The sequence below is a fragment of the Aspergillus ambiguus genome (assembly GCF_047715705.1).
Source record: "Aspergillus ambiguus strain CBS 117.58 unplaced genomic scaffold BDV59scaffold_16, whole genome shotgun sequence".
Classification (NCBI taxonomy): Eukaryota; Fungi; Ascomycota; class Eurotiomycetes; order Eurotiales; family Aspergillaceae; genus Aspergillus; species Aspergillus ambiguus.
The window spans coordinates 112582-125849 of NW_027395529.1; the positions used below are offsets into that span (position 1 = coordinate 112582).

A 13268-nucleotide genomic window follows, 5' to 3' on the forward strand; every position below is an offset into this window, starting at 1 on the left:
GGGGGGGGGGGGGGGCGCAAGCCAGCCTATTCGAACCAGTGGATGAGTACTCCAGGCGCCTGGAGACTGGTCGACAGCCCTGCGTTTCGAAACCCAATGATCTAACTGTGAATCATTTATGGATAAGTTGGACAAGGCTGGGGATGCATCAATCCCGATTCTAGATCCTCGTTGTCATACCACGCCGCATGACGGTCCGCTCGATTCAAGCTCCATCTAGGTGACATCAACTGGTTGGCGATGAGATGGGATGAATCCCAGGGTGAAGAGCCAGGATCCGCATTACCTGTTTGGTATGCCTGCGCTGGACGCCAAATCCTGACCCTCTTGCCCCTCCGGCTGCCCCTTACTACTCTCCTAGTAATGGTAATTAATGTTACTCTCATTACTGCGTATTGTTTTAGGGCTATGACTTCAGACTCGGATTGAAAACTCTACTGTGTGGCGCAGAGTAGTATCGGCAATAGACGCGAGATTGAAGCAATTCAAGACCCCGCGGGATCCTGGCGAAACCGACGACTGCGTATATAAAACCCGACGAATAGACTGACGGTCGTGGGCGTAAGAACCTTGTTGACATCGTGCATTGGATGCGGATGGGATTGTCTCCAACCGCAGAGAAAACAAAATTCCCAATCGGGAAAAACTAGAGAAGCCGCACGACTTCCTTTGCGGCCACTTCATCTCTTCTTCGTATCCTCCGCCAACGGCTTCCTCTCCATCCAGTCTCCCCCGACTTGACCCTCTCGCGTCCTCGACTCTTCCCTCCGTTGCCGTCTACTCGAATCGTCGGTCCGTCGATTTGTTTCGTTCGGCTTTCTTCCACTTAACCCCCCCACCATCGTCCCGCTTCGGCCCCTGGACGTTGTCGACTCCAGCCTACTATCGTCAGTCTTTTCCTCTTCTCTCGTCTTGCCACGCAACCCTTCACTATCTCGCGTCGGTCTTGGGAGACTCCCTTCGCATCCCGTCGATTGAAACGCCCCAGACAGATGCATCTTTCCTAGCGCTCTGCTCTGACGGTTATCCTCCCATTTCCGTAAAACCAAAACCATGTCTCGTCGTCGTGCCTCCCACAGTGAATCAATTGCTCAATCGTCCACCACGAATGAGGCGTTTGCATATCCCTACTCCGGAATGCAACAGAATCACCAAGCCCCGCGGCGCGGTCCGATCGAGGGGCCCAACGGCCGTCGCTTGATCCGTCGAGTCACCTGGCGTTCGTCCACATACAAACTCATGGCCTCCTTGTGGGTGTTGGGCGTTTTCTACATCGTCTGGTTGATCCGGGACATCTTCTACCTCCCCTTTTCCTCCTCGAGCCCCGCTTCGAGGTAAGTCGCCCGTCGCCGTCCCGCGCCGCAGCCCGCGTCCTCACCTCCGTACTGATTGATTGGATCCGCTCCGCAGCCTGCTGGACCGCTACGTGGGGCTTCACCAGTGCGGCATATCCTCGGCCTCCCTCTACACGCCCCCTCAGGAGAGTGACCAGTACTGCCAGACGCGCGGTTCCTTGCTTAGTGCGATGAGCAATGGTGGAAGACATGGTTTTGATGCTGCCTATACATCTCAAGGTACGTGGGTTTTACCCGGATGCGTTGTTTACCTGAGAGCCATACCCTCCCGCTGACGAGTCCACTATACTGCCGATAGGCTGCTTCTACCGTTGGTACACAGCCTCCGAGATTTGCGACATCCTGCACAAGTTCGATGGCGTGGTCTTCGTGGGGGATGAGTCCCTAGCCGACATCTATGCGGGGTTCAACATCATCCTGCGACAAAATCTCAAGAGTGGCTCTCTGAGGGACTGGGATATGAGCCAACAGCAGCGGGAAAAGTGCAGCTGTGACTCTCAATTCACTAGCGCCTCGTGTCTCCCATTGCGCATCACCTCCAGTGACCAGATTGAACGGCAATTAGCCGGCGAGATGGGATGCTCCGCACGTGAGTTTGCCCCCTCCCACGTCTAGTTCTCAAACTCCCAGCGGGGCGCTAATTCACGCCGTGGTACAGGGTTATATCACGATCTCATCACCGTGACCAATTCGCCTGCGCCAAAGGCCACTCATGAGAGGTTCCGTCAGGTTCTGGCCCCGTCCGAGGGCCAGCATAGACCCGTCGCTGTGATCCAGAGTCTGTCGCTGTCCACCTCTTACTCCCTGTCGACCGCGAAGAACAGCATGAACGAATGGCTTGGCCTGGCTCAGAGCAGCCATCGAACCACCCCGTTCCTCTGGGTCGGCCCTACCGCCCCGGGCCACCAGAAACCCTCCGCCGACAGCGTCCATGCGAGCAGCTGGCAGTACACGCTGGAGGCCGCGGAGGCTGCACGGAGCAGGGGCATCGAAACCCTAGGCATGTACAACGCGACACTGCAGGCAGATAGTTGGGACGGCATGCACTACGGTGAGAAGGTGGCTCTAATGCAGGCTATGATGGTATGTATGCACCTGAGTGTTACACGGCCGATCTGTATCTGACTACGCCGCCGCAGATTATCAATTGGTTGTCTGCCCTCTAGGCCAAAGTACCGAGATACGTTCCCACGACCGGGTCGCACTGAAGGTGCGACAGGAGTGGTTGCGCAGTAACGACATGTCCACCATGTAGGCGGGATTTTCAGCTTAGCGATGTTTCACACACGGCATGGATAGGTATGTTGTTTTCTGCTCGGACTGGCGGTCCTACTGACTCCCTGGCCTAGAATTTGCACATCTACATGAGCGCCATAAACTTGCATTGTTTTCTAGCGATCATCTTTTTTTTTTTTCTTCTTCTTGTCTTTAACGCCTGCATTTCCATACAAAAGAAACCGAAGTTAACAATTCAAAAGGAGCATCTGCATATATCTATACACCCTCGCCTATTACATGTTAATGTCTATATGGAGATGTACATATAAAAGCTCTCCGTCGCACTACCACGCCGTCGATCACAGATCGATTATGACCGGACATGTCGTGCCTGATAGACTCGAAGATGCATTTGAGGGCGATCAGCTGAAATAATGAGGGGGTATACGTGGGACTAGCTTCCTGCAGAATACCGCAAACTGGTTGTCTAGCTTTTACATTAATCCAACATCTTGGCTATCGAACGTATATGCATTCATAATTTTGTACCGTAAAGCGAAAAGGGAACCCCATCGTCACAATCAGTAAACTCGTAACCGCACCAACAGATAGAGGCGTTTAGACGCTGAGGGCGGAGGTCTCGGCGTTGACCAGATGAGACTCGTAAGGTTGCAGGGCCTTCTTGACCTCGGTGGAGGTGAACTTCTCGACCTGCTGGGGCGCGCGGCCGACGAAGGTGCTGGGGTCGAGGAGGGAGTCGAGCTCGTCGAGGATGGGGGCGAAGAAGGCGGTGCGGCGGATGCGGTCGAGCAGGTCGTTGTTCTTGCCCTGCTTCTTGACGTTGTCCGAGGCCTGGTGGGAGAGGACGCGGATCTCCTCGTGGGCGTCCTGGCGGGAGAGGCCCTTCTTGACGCAGGCCATGATGATGTTCTCGGTGGCCATGAAGGGGAGCTCGTCGCTGACGCGGCGGCGGATGACCTCCGGGTACACGACGAAGCCAGAGGTGACGTTGTTGAGGAGGATCAGGCAGGCGTCAGCGGAGAGGTACAGCTCGGGAATGCTGATGCGACGGATGGCGCTGTCGTCCAGCGAGCGCTCGAACCACTGCGCCGAGTACGTGTCCAGGGCGTCCTTGGGGAGGTTCTGGAGGTGGCGGCCGAGCGAGCACAGCCGCTCCGACCGCATGGGGTTGCGCTTGTAGGCCATGGCGCTGCTGCCGATCTGGTCCTTCTCGAAGGGCTCCTCGACCTCCTTCAGCATGGCCAGATGGCGGATGTCGATGCCGATGCGTTCGCAGGTGGATCCGAACGAGCCGAGCGCGTTGCCGACATCGACGTCGATCTTCCGCGAGTACGTCTGGCTGGAGATGATGAATGCCGAGCCGAAGCCGGCCTTCTCCGTGACGAGCTCGTCCAGCCGCTCGACCTTGGCGTGGTCGCCGTCGAAGATCTGGAGGAAGGACGCCTGCGTGCCAGTGGTGCCCTTGACACCGCGGAACCGCAGGTCGTCGCGCGCCCGCTCCAGGTTGCGCAGGTCCATCAGGAGGTCCTGGATCCACAGGCACGCGCGCTTGCCGACGGTGACGAGCTGGGCCGGCTGGCCGTGGGTGAAGCCGAGGCAGGGCAGGTCCTTGTACTGCTGGGCGAAGGCGGACAGCTTGTCGATGACGACGGCCAGCTTGGGGATGAGAATGTCGAGGCCGTCGCGGAGGAAGATGAGATCCGCGTTGTCGGTGCAGTAGCAGGAGGTGGCCCCCCAGTGGATAATCCCCGCGGCGGCCGGGGCGACCTGCCCGTAGGCGTGAACGTGGGCCATGACATCGTGTCTCCGGCGCTTCTCCTCCTCCGCGGCGACCTTGAACTCGTCGTCCTGGATGGTGGTGTGGGCTTTCATCTGCTCAATGGCGTCATCGGTGATGGGCAGGCCCAGCTCTATGTCTGTTAGTATAGGGTCGACCGACATGGAATTCGCAGTTGGTAAATACCTTTCTGGGACTGCGCAAGCCACAGCCAGAGCTGTCTCCAGGTCGAGAAGCGGTTCCGGGGAGAGAAGAGGTACTTCATCTCATTGCCTGTGCTCACTGATCAGCCTGGACGGCTCGGGTAGATTGATCTCCATATGCTGGTGGTGGTGGGGGCAACTCACTCGCATATCGCGAGTTGAGAGGAGTCTGGTAGACATCATTGCTGGAAGACATGCTGCGCGAGAGGAATTGAGACGGATCTCGAGGGAATTGGAGGAGGCGAGAGGAGGAACAGCGAGGAGGGGCAGCAGTAGTTGTGCGTCGATCCCACGAAATTTTGCTCATCGGGTCTAGCGGGGTCTCTGCGCTTATCGGGGGGTCACGGGGTCTGGCGGGGGAGGGCGTTATCAGCACGTGCCGTTCCCTCCTCGATCGGGCAGGCTCGGGCCGTCGTTGCGCCGAGCAGCGGTGGATGTCGTCATCGCTCCCTCCTGCTTCCTGCTTCCTGCAGGGATCGTCGCGGTCTGGCCCACGACGATTTTCGCTCTAAAAGCCTCGCATGTTCTTCTCGTCGTCTCCTCATCTCCGCGGTGCCCATCGCAACATGGGTGCAGCGAAGGCATTGTCGCTCCGTTGGGCGCTTCCCCCGGCCGCCCTGGTGGCATTGAGCAGTGCCGTGCTTCATAAGAGCGGGAACCGTGCTCGGCCGGATCGACACGTCGACTTTTCGACTTCGGCGAGTCTCGCGGTGGACGAGCGCTCGAAGAAGATCTCGTCCGATAATGCCTCTCACCACGACGATCCCGCGTCGATATGGACGAATATCCTCCATAAGTTCGACGGAGTGAAACAGTCCGTCGGCACAGCCGACTGGATCGAGATGGACACCATCAAGCACTACATCGTACCCGACTGGGCTCGCTTGCTTCCGGCAACCGTGCAAAAGCTCCAGCGGGAGCTGTCAATGGCTCCCGGGTCACTCGCCGATGACATCTGGAGAGAAGCCCATGACCCTTACATTCACCCCGAGATCGCCCGGGAAGCCCGAGTCCGTGTGGGCGATACCTTGTGCAACGAGGAGGTGGAATTCCGGCGGAAGAGGCAAAGACATGCTGTTCGAGCTCTTGCGTCCTATCTGGACATTCCTGAGGAGGACATCCATCCGGATGACGTCCCCATCATCGCCATGTGCGGCTCCGGAGGCGGTCTGCGTGCCCTTGTCGCCGGCACGGGGTCCTATCTGGCCGCCCAGGAAGCGGGGCTGTGGGATTGTGTTACATACACCGCCGGCGTCAGTGGCAGCTGTTGGCTCCAGACCCTGTACCATTCCTCCATCACGGGGCGGAACTTCAATCGCATGGTCGATCATCTGAAGAGTCGACTAGGGGTCCACATGGCGTTCCCCCCGAAGGCGCTCAAGCTGCTTACGACCGCCCCGACGAATAAATATCTCCTGGCTGGCTTGGTTGAGAAGCTCAAGGGTGACCCCGGGGCAGACTTTGGCCTCGTGGATATATACGGCATGCTCCTCGCCGCGCGGTTACTGGTGCCGAAAGGCGAGCTGGGCGTCTCGGACATGGATCTGAAATTGTCCCATCAAGCACACAACCTTCTCAACGGGGCGCATCCCCTGCCGATCTACACCGCTGTGCGTCATGAAATCCCGATGGTTGAGAAGGACGAAGAAGGCCGACCTACGAAGCCGACGCCCGAGTCGCGAATGAGACAATCGAACCGGGAGGCGTGGTTCCAGTGGTTCGAATTCACCCCCTACGAATTCTTCTGCGAAGAGCTCGGGGCGGGAATCCCGACCTGGGCTCTAGGAAGGCATTTCTATGGGGGTAAAAACACCATCCTGCCGGACCACTCGCCGATTCCCGAACTGCGTGTCCCTGGACTGATGGGTATCTGGGGCAGTGCTTTCTGTGCCACCCTATCTCACTATTACAAGGAAATCCGGCCCCTGGTAAAAGGCCTCGCGGGCTTTGGCGGCATAGACTCTTTGATCCAAGGCAAAACAAAAGACCTCATCCGGGTCCACCCCATCGACCCGGCAGCGATCCCAAACTATGTCCGCGGCATGGAAGACGAGTTGCCGCCCTCTTGCCCCGAATCCATCTTCCAGGACGACCACCTGCGCCTCATGGACGCCGGAATGAGCAACAACCTCCCCATCTACCCACTTCTCCGGCCCGGAAGAGACGTCGACGTCATCGTTTCCTTTGACGCCTCCGCCGACATCAAGCAGGAGAATTGGCTATCCGTCGTCGACGGATACGCACGACAACGCGGCATCAAGGGTTGGCCCGTTGGAGCTGGCTGGCCGAAGGCAGAGGACCACCTCAAGGCGACGGAAGAGACTCTCCGGGAGCCGCAGCACATCTCCGAACAGGACATTAGCCAGAAGATGAAGGAAGCCCGACAGACCAGCAGTAAGTCAGACGCAACTGTGTCCTCTTCGCCCGACCAGGAAGCCAAGGAGCCAGCTGCACCCAACGATACAGACTTGGGTTACTGCAATGTCTGGGTTGGTACCACGGAAGAAATGGTCTCGGACAAGGAACCACCGCCGTCGAAGCGGCTATTCCACCCCCAGAGCACCGACCAGACCGACTCGGAGTTCCATCTGATGCGGCCCGAAGCCGGCATTGCCGTCGTCTACTTCCCTCTTCTTCCAAACCCGTCGGCTCCAGAGCTGCCCCCTACCTCCGCCATGACCAAGCCCCGGCCGGCGTCGCGACACTCGGAAATGACTTCGTCTGCCGACGCCGCCGACGTCGCCCCTCACCCCGGCTCTATCAAGCCTGATGTGGACGACTTCCTTTCGACCTGGAACTTTATCTATACGCCCGAGCAGATTGACTCCGTGGTCGGGCTGGCCAAGGCGAACTTTGCGCAAGGCGAGGACCAGGTGAAGCGCGTGGTCAGGGCCGTCTACGAGCGCAAGAAGAATGACCGTTTACGACGAGAGGCGGAGGCTGACCGCCGACGCATGGAGGGGTTTGTGCCGCTGTGAGGTTCTCATGTGGTATAGTAATCATTTCGTTTTCACGTTGGGGGTGGACCTGGTGAGTTGGAGTTGGAGAGTGTGGGACTCTATCTTTAGTCTGCTCTCTTTTGTGTTAGGCGTCTTTGCATATGTGGATATATGGACGAGTTTAATTAATTAATCAATAGAGTATTGAACATTCCATTTTTGGGGCTGCCTTCAGAACGAAGAAAAGACATTTTCCAACATGATGTATTTGTTTATGTCACAGGTAAAAATGATCTAAAGTACAGGACAGATGCACGAGCTTATATACTATCAGCATCTATAGATGGAAAAGCAACGCCGAGTTCTGCTGGAGCTTGATCAACGTGATCAGCCCTCTTTCTTGTCGGAGGGTGCCTTCTGCGCATCGTCGTTCCCAAAATACGGACGAACTCCCTCCAGGTCACTATCATCAGTTTGCCTTGTCGAACTCTCTTCTGACTTGCCACCGCGTTTCCTCCCTAATACAGGGGAATTGTCGTCGCTCTCGGCCAAACTGACATCTTGGCTCTCGTCTGTTTGCTTGCGAAGACCCAGCTCTTTGCCGTGCCCGTGAACGGACTGCGCAGCCGCGGACGGCGCTCCAGCGGCGGCGGCACCAATCCCGGTGAGCGTAGGGCGGTCCGTCCCAGGAGACGACGGTCTCTGCTCATCCTGCTCCCCAACCCGGACCGGAATACCCTCCTGGTCACGTCCGAGACTCTCCTGGATTTCCTCTTCACCGCGACCCCGCCAGTCGGCGGCATGGCTCTCGGGGATGGACTCGCCCGGCTTGGGCTCAGAGATACTCGTGCCTCGAACGGGACCGGCGTCTTCACCAGCGGGCGCTGGGACACCCAGCTGGGACGGATGCGGATACCGCCAAACAACCCTGAGCCGGTCCAGGGCGCGGATGCCTTTCTTCGTGGTGCCTTTGATCCCGTCCAGGGCGTCCCATTCGGCCTCGAAGACGCCCGAGTCGTCCTGATCGCCGCCTTCGAAATACGCGTTGAACCAGATATGCGCGATAGACGTCACCATCGCCCATCCAGTATACGCGGCCTTGCTCCGACGCTCAAAGTCGATGTTGACATCCGACGAGGGCAGGATGACGGGCGTCTTGGGCCGGAAGCGGATCCCCGACATGTGTCGCGGTGGCGAGCTCGTATCACCCGACGATGACGTGGGGGTGGCCGGGTCCTTCGCAGGACTGTCCGACGGGGGGTTAGCTCGGTCGTCGCCGGCGTCGATGACGGAGCGTTCGCTACGGTGGAACAGATGGAAGCACTTGATCTTCTTGCCCTCATCGACGAAGCCCTCGACGGCGACCTTGACGCCGTCGCGCAGGCCCCAGACCTCCAGCTCGAGGATCTCCACGGGGCGCTCGACGTACGTCTTCTGCATGCGGTTGGCCCACCGATCGACGTAGCCCACCCAGCGCAGCTGGCTCGGGATGCTGACGCCGGGGCCGAAGCCGACGCGCATGCGCCGCTCCGTGAACCGGCGTAGCGCGTCGTCCATCGTCCAGCCCTCCTGGCTGATCAGGTAGCTGCAGGCGACGGTGCCGCTGCGGCCCTTGCCGGCCTTGCAGTGCACGACCGCGACTCGGTGCCCCCCGTCCGACGACGACGGCGACGACGACCCGTCCAGCCGCCGCAGCCAGTTCTTCATGCTCCCCATCATGGCCGGGATGAGCGCAAACGGCGGCGGATGGTGGTCCGGCCACGGGTAGTGGTGGATGCGGCCGTAGACCTCGTCGTCGGGGTATCCGGTGCCCTCGGCGCGGAACTCCCAGATGCACCAGTTCGGGCCATGTTTGGCGTCGAGGAAGGCGACGAGCTCGTCGAGCGGATTGCGGTATGCGCGTTGCGGGTAGTTCGATGAGGGTCCGGAGGTGGCGATGACTGGGTGTTTGCGGGGGGTGATCAGTCCGCGCCGGGATCAGGGACGGACAGAGAGCTCACTGTTATCCGTGACGTAGCAGAGATCGAGGCCGGCCTCGGGGTGTTGGAGTCTTGGTCCTGCGACGATCTGTCGAAGGAGGGACGCCTGTGGTGGGGACAAGAAGCCAAGCATCACACGTCAGTCTCGGCGGACAGGGGCGGCGAGGGGATTCCGTACCATGAGAGTTATGAATGCGGGGGCGACTGGGTGGGTTGGTTAGTTCATGGATTGTATTGAAATTGGCGAGAATGGGGGAGACAGAGGGAAAGGGGGTCGTACCATTGGCAATGATGGCCCACAGTGGAATGTCGTAAGGCACCGCTGGATGCGATGAGGATACACGGATAGAGCCAGTCAGCGGTATAAGAGCGAAAGACAGATGAAAGAAAGACTGAGCAGGGAGTGTAGAGTGGGTGGAAGTTGTCGTGGATGAAGTTGGAGAGAAGAAAAGACGGAGGGAGAAACGGGGCGGTGGGGATGATGTCACTGGTCGACTCCCACACCACAAACACCATTGAATCCATGAATTTACAACTATGTACGACAGCCATGCATCGTCGAGTCAAAGAATGTATCCCTCTAAAGGGTTCGTATCAACAGCGCCCATATCCAGAGCCGACAAGAGCATCCGAGATTGATCATCAATCCTCCGTTGCCGAATGCAACAAACAAACAAAATAAATGCAAAAATCGATCTGATACCAGAGTCCCGGACCAGGCCAGGATGCCCTTGGAATCCGATCCCATCTCCAGCCCCTGTGGACAGGGTCACCCCGCGGTTATGATCAACATAACCATCCCCTCCCCCTTTCAATCCCGCCCAGCCGTATGGAGTGCACACAGACTAAGCAGTCCCATACACCTCCGACACAGGGATGGTGAAGTTCTTCATCGTGGAGGTGACATTGGTTTGGCCCAGGGCGTAGAACATCGCCTGCGGGTCAGTCGTCATCCAGGAATGCTGGGCTTTGACATTCCAAATCGGAGTCGGCTTTGTAATGACCTGCGCCTTGACATGCTGGTCGTCGCACAGAGCATACTCATCGGTGTCGGACGTCGTGGTGGTCCCGTTGCAGTGGGTGCTGAATCCCGGGGTGTTTTCACTGCCGACGCCGGTGATGTCGAAGGCGTACACGCAGCCTCCAGGGGAGCAGCCGGTGCCAAAGTTGGAGACGTGCCAAGTGAGGGAAGGGCTGCCTGCACGAGCGGCCGCCGTGACGGGGGCCGCGGAGGTGAAGGAGAGCGTCGACAACGCGACGGCGAGGATGGAGACGAATTGCATGACAAAGGAAGGAGATTAGACAATATGAATATGTATGAATATGTATGAACGAGAGAGAGAGAGAGAGATGGAAGACCGACGGGAGAGAAGAGGAGGACTTGTATCAATGAGATGGATGACGGATGCAAGTTGACCCCGTGTCGCCGCCGTCGATCAGAGCACAAGAAAGAGTATCGTCATTGGCGTACAGTAAGGGAGTCTGACTGGGTCCATGGTTGAACCGTGTGGAACAATCACCACATTCAGGTTTGGATCCCCTGGGTCATTCTTGTCGCTGACGATCCCAATCTCAACATTAATAGAAACACCCCATGCATGGTTCGAACTGGTGGAGCCGCTATTCAACGTCCAAACATCGGCCTTCTTGGCGCCATCCACTGCTGTTGCAGACTGAGTCCAGGGGTGGTGGCTGCGGATACATCTATAGCTTCGACTCCGGGATCAGTCCCCCGGCTTCATACTCTTCCCAGCCTTCTTCCTCGCGCGTCCGCTGAATCGCCTGTCGTCGGCGCTTCTCCTTCCGTCGCTCTTTGCTGGCCGCCCGTCGTTCCTCCTTGCTCATCCATCGTCGGCGCGCCGGCCTCTCGCTGTTCGCGGACGGCCGTTGCATCCGGCTGCCAAAACCACGTTCCCCCTCATCGCGGATCTCAGGATGACGCCTCAGTCGGACGGCATAATCATCCTCTACGCCCGCGCAGAGCTCTCGCACTTGACCCCGCGCCTCCTCGCTGGGGTGACAGCCCCGCGCCAGCATGTCCTGAAGGTAATAATACGCGGACTGGCAATTCCCCGCCCCCAGACACATCAGAATCAGATGCTCGAATGTCGCGGCGTTCGGCACGACCCCCAGCGTGGCCATCTCCGTCACGACAAACATCCCGGCGTCCGGGTTCTGCGCCCGCCGGCACATCCCAATGAGCGAGTTGTAGACGGCGACATCGGCCTTTTCCGGACAAAGCGCATACAGCTGCTTGTAGAACTCAACCCCGTCGTCAACGATCGAAGGGTCCCCGAGGGCCTCGTGCTCGTACAGCTCGACTACGACCTGGGCGCAGCGCAGCGGGATTTCGTACTTCTGCGCCTTCAGCTCCTTGAGGTGAGTCCACGCCGTTTGCGCGGAGATCTTGGAATCGGCCATGTGTCCGACAAGAGCCGTGGTCGAGCTCGGTTCCAGCGCGATCCCGGCCCGGTGCATCTTGCAGAGGACCTCGAACCCGGAGTAAACATCGCCGCTCACGACATGCGTTTCGGCGAGTATTTCGTAGTCCTCCCGTCCAAGCGATAGCTCGCTCTCCACCAGGAAGCGGATCACAGACGTGGCCAGCGTGGTGTCTCCGCTGCGCGAAGCCACGCGCAGAACGTTCCTACAGACCTCGTGCGACGGGTGGAGGTATCGCAATTCGACCATCTGCCGCCACACGTAGTGTGTGGTCTCATGGTGGGCCGAGGCACTCGCGACGTCCAGGACGTGCGACCACAGACGCAGAGACATGTCGTGGCCTTGGGTGACCCGCGCCCGCATCAGCCGCACCACCTCGTCAAACTCCCCAAAGTCACACAGATAGTATACGAGAAGACCGTAGAGCCAGCCCTCAACCACAATGTCCTTCCGCTCCATCTGCGCAATGTGATCAATGGCCAGCTCGAATTGGTGTTCCCGCAGAAGACCAGCGACCACGTAGTGCCAGCCGGCCGGGCTCAAGGGCAGCCATCGGTCGCGAAGAGTACGTACGATATCTTGGCGGAGGAGGTAATCCGGATGAACCGCGAGGGCCTGCGCGGGGAAGCCGAACAGTTAGTATCCCGTGTTCTAGCCGCGAGCGCAAGAAATACCCACCTGCAAGGCCGCATGTAGTGTCCCAGAGTCTGCTGGTATGCCATTCTCTTCCATCTCTGCGAGCAAATGGCGGACGGCATCCGGTGAGCCGCGCTCTGGGTCTGAGTTCGCGAGGATCAGAGCCCGGTAGTGCCGCACTTCCGGACGAACATGACGGTCTCTGATGAGGATGCGTAGGATCTGCGTGGCGCTTAGAATCCTCGGTTCGTGCGCGCCGAGCTCCTGCAGTTTGGTTTCTAAAACCGATGAGAGTTTTCTTTCGAGACTCTTCGGTACGCCCGGCGGAGGCCTCCGCAGACGGTCTCCAAACGGGTCTCCGGGGTCTGGCACCGCGTTGGCATCTTTGGGGCAACTGCGAAGCTCATTCGGCTCGAGGGGGATTCGTTGGTCGGGCAGTTGTTCGTTATGGTGGGTTGTATATCTATCGGTCTCGGTTGCTGGATTGCGGCGATGCAGCGTGGAACGACCATCGCTCAAACATCTCCGTGAAGACCATGACGTTGGAGCATGTTCGTGGATATATCTCCCGTTGGCCAGGAGAATCGACGGCCTCTTGAGCGCGGTGGTTTGAAACGACGGACAGAGGCATAGCCAGAGACCATCGAGAATCAAGGCCGTCCGTCGCATGTCGAGTGCTTTTGTCTACCGGAGCTTCT

At 58.5% G+C, this 13268-nt stretch overlaps 5 protein-coding genes across 5 annotated transcripts; 2 read left to right on the forward strand and 3 right to left on the reverse strand.

The window, feature by feature from the left end:
- The first annotated feature begins 869 nt into the window (after nt 1–869).
- On the forward strand, nt 870–2881 carry BDV59DRAFT_31656 (uncharacterized protein). The gene is made up of 6 exons (XM_073696181.1): nt 870–1334; nt 1411–1574; nt 1654–1944; nt 2014–2438; nt 2495–2654; nt 2705–2881. The coding sequence occupies exons 1-5, from the start codon at nt 1054–1056 to the stop codon at nt 2519–2521; spliced, it is 1188 nt and encodes a 395-aa protein (XP_073547809.1). The 5' UTR covers nt 870–1053; the 3' UTR covers nt 2522–2654; nt 2705–2881.
- Nucleotides 2882–3191: 310 nt separating this feature from the next.
- ade13 (adenylosuccinase ADE13) lies at nt 3192–4770 on the reverse strand (the record flags this gene model as incomplete). Its single annotated transcript, XM_073692194.1, has 3 exons — nt 3192–4504; nt 4558–4644; nt 4719–4770. 3 exons carry the CDS (start codon nt 4768–4770, stop codon nt 3192–3194), a joined length of 1452 nt encoding a protein of 483 aa, XP_073547810.1.
- Nucleotides 4771–5052: 282 nt separating this feature from the next.
- Nucleotides 5053–7733, forward strand: BDV59DRAFT_178318 (putative phospholipase A2 (PlaA)). The gene has a single exon (XM_073689754.1). The coding sequence runs from the start codon at nt 5096–5098 to the stop codon at nt 7550–7552; it is 2457 nt and encodes an 818-aa protein (XP_073547811.1). The 5' UTR covers nt 5053–5095; the 3' UTR covers nt 7553–7733.
- Nucleotides 7734–7735: 2 nt separating this feature from the next.
- On the reverse strand, nt 7736–9795 carry BDV59DRAFT_178319 (putative phosphatidylinositol-3,4,5-trisphosphate 3-phosphatase). The gene is made up of 3 exons (XM_073689755.1): nt 9671–9795; nt 9514–9598; nt 7736–9453 (listed from the first exon to the last, which is right to left on the reverse strand). The coding sequence occupies exons 1-3, from the start codon at nt 9671–9673 to the stop codon at nt 7901–7903; spliced, it is 1641 nt and encodes a 546-aa protein (XP_073547812.1). The 5' UTR covers nt 9674–9795; the 3' UTR covers nt 7736–7900.
- Nucleotides 9796–10954: 1159 nt separating this feature from the next.
- On the reverse strand, nt 10955–13239 carry BDV59DRAFT_207897 (pentatricopeptide repeat protein; the record flags this gene model as incomplete). The annotated part of the gene is made up of 2 exons (XM_073695091.1): nt 10955–12549; nt 12613–13239. 2 exons carry the CDS (start codon nt 13237–13239, stop codon nt 11197–11199), a joined length of 1980 nt encoding a protein of 659 aa, XP_073547813.1. The 3' UTR covers nt 10955–11196.
- Between the last annotated feature and the right edge of the window lie 29 nt (nt 13240–13268).

Bases quoted from the DNA above. Each gene is read 5' to 3' on its own strand.
- BDV59DRAFT_31656 (XM_073696181.1), top strand. From the start codon at position 1,054: ATGTCTCGTCGTCGTGCCTCCCACAGTGAATCAATTGCTCAATCGTCC. The intron at 1,575-1,653 runs GTACGTGGGTTT...TACTGCCGATAG, and splicing joins TGCTGCCTATACATCTCAAG to GCTGCTTCTACCGTTGGTAC. The intron at 1,945-2,013 runs GTGAGTTTGCCC...GCCGTGGTACAG, and splicing joins CGAGATGGGATGCTCCGCAC to GGTTATATCACGATCTCATC.
- BDV59DRAFT_178318 (XM_073689754.1), top strand. From the start codon at position 5,096: ATGTTCTTCTCGTCGTCTCCTCATCTCCGCGGTGCCCATCGCAACATG.
- BDV59DRAFT_178319 (XM_073689755.1), bottom strand. The intron at 9,454-9,513 runs GTGAGCTCTCTG...GCAAACACCCAG, and splicing joins CTGCTACGTCACGGATAACA to TCATCGCCACCTCCGGACCC.